General features: G+C 50.8%; 1 protein-coding gene across 1 annotated transcript in view; it reads left to right on the top strand.

Annotated features, from left to right (window-relative positions):
• Positions 1-2,614: 2,614 nt before the first annotated feature.
• EP400 (E1A binding protein p400) overlaps positions 2,615-5,046 on the top strand; it is a 132,272-nt gene continuing 129,840 nt past the window's right edge. The window contains exon 1 of the mRNA XM_023514943.1: positions 2,615-3,985. Coding sequence (XP_023370711.1) covers positions 2,645-3,985 — 1,341 coding nt within the window. The 5' untranslated portion in view covers positions 2,615-2,644. The remainder of the gene's footprint in view (positions 3,986-5,046) is intronic.

Below are 5,046 nucleotides of genomic sequence, written 5' to 3' on the forward strand. Positions count from 1 at the left end.
GCCACCTTAGGTGTACGTGGCTGGTGCCTTAGCCGGTTGAGCTATATGCGCCGAGCCCATTCTGTGGTTTTTGATTTCACATATATGTGTATTTCAGCCAGGGACCTGGAACTGTAAGAGCATTATATGTTTTGTAGTTTCTTTTGTTTTTTGGAGACAGAGCCTCAAGCTGTTGCCCTGGGTAGAATGCCATGGCGTCACAGCTCACAGCAACCTCAGACTCTTGGTCTTAAGCCAGTCGTTCTCAACCTGTGGGTCACGACCTCTTTGATGGTCAAACAACCCTTTCACAGGGGTCATCTAAATTCATCCTGCATATCAGATATTTACATTACGATTCATAACAGTAGCAAAATTACAGTTATGAAGTAGCAGCGAAAATAATTTTATTGTTGGGGGTCACCACAACATGAAGAACTGTATTAAAGGGTAGTGGCATTAGGAAGGTTGAGAACCATTGGCTTAAGCGATTCTCTTGCCTCAGCCTTCCAAGTAACTGGGATACAGGCGCCAGCCACAACACCCGGCTATTTTTGGTTGTAGTTGTCATTGTTTGGCAGACCCGGGCTGGATTCGAACCCACCAGCTCCGGTGTATGTGGCTGGCACCTTAGCCACTGAGGACAGGCGCCAAACCTGTTTTGTAGCTTCTTTAGAGGTTCACAGTTTCTCTTACCCCTGTGCATTCCTCATAGAGAGACGAAAGGGGCTCCTGTCTATCTTGGAGGGAATGAGACTCTTTGGTCACTGTCCAGGCAGGTTTGGGGTAGAAGGAGTCCCAAGAAGGCAGGGCAGCTGGGTGTGTCAGCTGGGACTTCAGAAGTATGAACAGTGGTAGTTCGGCTCAGGCTGGCTTCTGCAGGGGGGTCTCTGTGTAGACTGGAATGCCGGGGGAGTATGGTGGCTTCTGGCCTGCTGGCCAGGAGCTCAGTTATGCAACTGGGTTCAGTTTTCTCCATCTGCTTCTCCTGAAAACGTCAATGAGTTTTTCTCCTTCATGATAGAAATCAGCGGCACCCTTCATTCACATGGGATGGTGTTCCCCCTTTCCCCTTTTCTTTCCCTGCATTTGCACTGTTTTTCTTAGGAGGGAAAGACATTTCTATGCTGTGACTTGGCCACAGTGGAGAGAACAGACGGGGTGGGGGGAGGATGCAGTGGTTGAGGTCATCAGCCTGTCCCCTCCCTAAAGACGTTTCTCTCTCTACGCAGCTCTGACCTGGCCTCACCTCTGGGTTGCCCTTGCCAACTCCATGTTTTCCTGAAAGTTGGCTTTTCTTAGTGGGCCCTCTTTTTTTTTTTGAGACAGAGCCTTAAGCTGTCCTCCTGGGTAGAGTGCTATGGCATCACAGCTCACAGCAACCTCCAACTTCTGGGCTCAAGCGAGTCTTCTGCCTCAGCCTCCCAAGTAGCTAGGACGACAAGCCCCCACCACAACGCCCAGCTATCTTTTGGTTGTAGCCATCATTATTGTTTTTGGTGGGCCTGGGGTGGATTCGAACCCACCACCTTAGGTGTATATGGCTGGCACCTTAGCCACTTGAGCCACAGGGACCCGAGCCTCACTTGCCCACTTCTGTCTCTCATCTTCATACACTAAGCAGTGTTTGGATTAAGAATGCCTTTGAAATTGTGATACGACCTCCCAGGGAGTTTGCAGACCCTCTGAAGGGAACACTATGCTGGATGAGAGCCAGGCCCTGGCCATTTCCTTCTCTTTCCCTTGGAGACCTTCTAGAAGTTTCTCCTCTTTTTGTGCTCTTGTTGAGAACATTGAGATCTGAGGTTGTTCCCTACCTCCTGCTCCAGGACTTTATTTCATGTTTTATCTCAACTCCTGGTACAGGCAGGGTGCTCCCCAGGGCATCGACTGTCCCAGCTTTCCTGTCTCACTATCCTGCAGTGGCACAGGGTCTGGTACAAATCAAGCTCTGTGTTTGAGTTGGATTTATAGGGGTACGGCCACAGCTGAGGCAGCCCGGAGGTTGGTAAGAACTGCTAGCTGGAGAAGCTTGGATGTTTCCTTCTGGTGAGGCCGTCTTGTTCTCCTCCGTGCAGCAGTAGTTGCTAAATGCCTCTTGGGTGTTGGGTGGCAGTGAGCAGGAGGCCATTCCCTCCTGCTGGTGGAAGATGCTGGTGGAGGGCTTTGCTACAGAAAGGCCAGAAGGGGGTTTCCTGGTCCAGAGTGGGAGTCTGAACTCAGACTCTGCTCTTCCGCCTGCTGCCTCCTCTGTGGTTTGGTCTCTTGCCCCTCAAATGGAGTTGGAGCAGCACCTACCTCATGGGCAGTGCATGGGGCTCCAGGGATGAGGCTCAGCCCACACAGGATAGCTGTCCTTGGTGATGCTTGGGACAGTCTGCAGTGGCTGGCTTGGCTCACCCACCCACCCCGACTTGGGGCACAGCAGTGACTGAGGAGGGCAGTTTCTCAGTCTATATAGATAGAGATGTCTCCAGGGACCATTTGGTGTGAGTTGATAAGATGATCAGGCCAGTGGGAACTGCCTTCATGGTGCCTTTTCAGTGCTGTTAAATGGTAATCATATTATGTGGTAATCAAGCAATTATGTCTATGTCTTTAAGTAACTTAGTTTTAATTTTGGTTTTTAGGAGAACATCGTATTGGATAAGAAAGGGAGGCAATAATGCACCATGGCAGCGGCCCTCAGAATGTCCAGCATCAGCTGCAAAGGTCCAGGTCCTTCACTGGCAGTGAGGGAGAAGAGCAGCCAGCCCACCCAAATCTACCCTCATCCCCTGCTACTCCCTTTGCCCCCTCAGCAAGCCCATCTGCACCCCAGTCCCCTGGTTACCAAATACAGCAACTGATGAATAGAAGTCCCGTGGCCGGGCAGAATGTGAACATCACCCTACAGAGCGTTGGCCCCGTCGTTGGAGGAAACCAGCAGATCACTTTGGCCCCTCTGCCACTTCCCAACCCAACCTCCCCAGGGTTCCAGTTCGGTCCTCAGCCGAGGCGGTTTGAACATGGGTCTCCGTCGTACATTCAGGTTACTTCACCCCTGTCCCAGCAGGTCCAAACGCAGAGCCCCACGCAGCCCAGCCCTGGGCCGGGGCAGGCCCTGCCGAGTGTTCGCGCAGGTGCCCCTGGCCCTGGGCTGGGCATCTGTAGCAGTAGTCCCACTGGAGGGTTCGTGGATGCCAGTGTACTCGTGAGACAGATCAGCTTGAGCCCATCCAGTGGTGGACACTTTGTGTTTCAGGAGGGCTCAGGACTTACCCAGATCACCCAGGGAGCCCAGGTGCAGCTCCAGCACACAGGAGCCCCCATCACAGTACGAGAGCGGAGACTCTCCCAGCCTCACGCACAGCCAGGAGGCACTGTTCACCACCTGGGACCCCAGAGCCCTGTGGCTGCTGGCGGAGCCGGCCTGCAGCCCCTGGCCAGCTCAAGCCACATTGCCACAGCCAGCTTGCCACCCCAGATCAGCAGCATCATCCAGGGCCAGTTGATCCAACAGCAGCAAGTGCTGCAGGGGCAGCCTCTGGCCAGACCACTGGGGTTTGAGAGGCCCCCTGGTGTGCTACTCCCTGGGGTTGGGGGCACATCAGCATTTGGGATGACATCCCCGCCCCCACCCACTAGTCCTTCCAGGACGTCCATGCCCCCAGGCCTTTCCAGCCTTCCTCTAACATCCGTGGGGAGTGCAGGAGTAAAGAAGGCTCCCAAGAAGTTAGAAGAAATCCCACCGGCTTCTCAGGAGCTGGCGCAGATGAGGAAACAGTGTCTGGATTATCACTACAGAGAGATGGAGGCGCTGAAGGAGGTCTTCAAGGAGTATTTGATTGAACTGTTTTTCTTGCAACATTTCCAAGGGAATATGATGGATTTCTTAGCTTTCAAGAAGAAACATTATGCCCCATTACAAGCATATCTTAGACAGAATGATTTGGACCTCGAAGAAGAAGAGGAGGAGGAGGAGGAGGAGGAAGAAGAAGAAAAGTCTGAGGTCATCAATGATGAGGTAAGAAACAGTAGTTTGATGACTTAGAAGACCTGCATGAAGCAAATTAGAGTCTATGCAATAGTAAATTAAAAAGTAACTTGTGAACCTGGAGTATTTCTAAGATTTAGGTTTTATAAGGATTTGATCCATGAGTAAAGTTGAAGGATGTATTTTGCTTTCTTCCTTCAGGGAAAGGAAGAGGTGTTGAGCACAATGTGTTAGAAGGAGGAGCAGAGTGGTGCTGTGATTAGTGCTTACTCAGCACCCAGGTTTTTCCTTAAGAACCAAGGGTTCATCTCTGCCTCAGTGAGCTCAGCTGGTCTGACCATGATTTACGTGTCTTGACCTGTCTGTGGCTGATGGTTAATGAGACCCTGTTATTGCAGGTGAGGTTCTGAGACTGCTTGGGACAAGTCTCACATGTGTTACTTAGCACCTTTTGGCTGATTTCCCAAGTTTCACATTTTACTTCTGTAGATCTCTCCATAAAAATACCATCAACATGATTTTCTTTTCTGTTTTTTTTGAGACAGTTTCACTTTGTCATTTTTGGTAGAACGACAGGTGTCACAGCTCATAGCAACCTCAAACTCTTGGGCTTAAGCAATTCTCTTGCCTCAGCCTCCTGAGTAGCTGGGAGTACAGGCTCCCGCCACAACACCTGGCTATTTTTAGAGACGGGATCTCACTCTGGCTCAGGCTGGTCTCGAACCTGTGAACTCAGGTAATCCACCCACCTCAGCCTCCCAAGTGCTATGATTATAGGCATGAGCCACGGCGCCTGGCCTGCTCCAATTTTATTTTTATTTTTATTTTTTTGAGACAGTCTGAAGCTGTCACCGTGTGTAGATGCTGTGGTGTCATAGCTCACAGCAACCTCCTACTCATTGGGCTTAAGCAATCCTCTTGCCTCAGTTATTCTATTTTTAGTAGAGACAGGGCATCGCTTTTGCTCAGGCTGGTTTTGAACTCCTGAGCTCAAGTTATCCACCTGCTTCGGCCTTTCAGAGTGCTAGGATTACAGGCTTGAGCCACCGCATCCAGCCCTCAACATGATTTTCTTTTTTTTTTTTTTTTGA

Source organism: Otolemur garnettii, unplaced genomic scaffold (assembly GCF_000181295.1).
Source record: "Otolemur garnettii isolate 467f Iridium unplaced genomic scaffold, OtoGar3 scaffold00062, whole genome shotgun sequence".
Taxonomy (NCBI): Eukaryota; Metazoa; Chordata; class Mammalia; order Primates; family Galagidae; genus Otolemur; species Otolemur garnettii.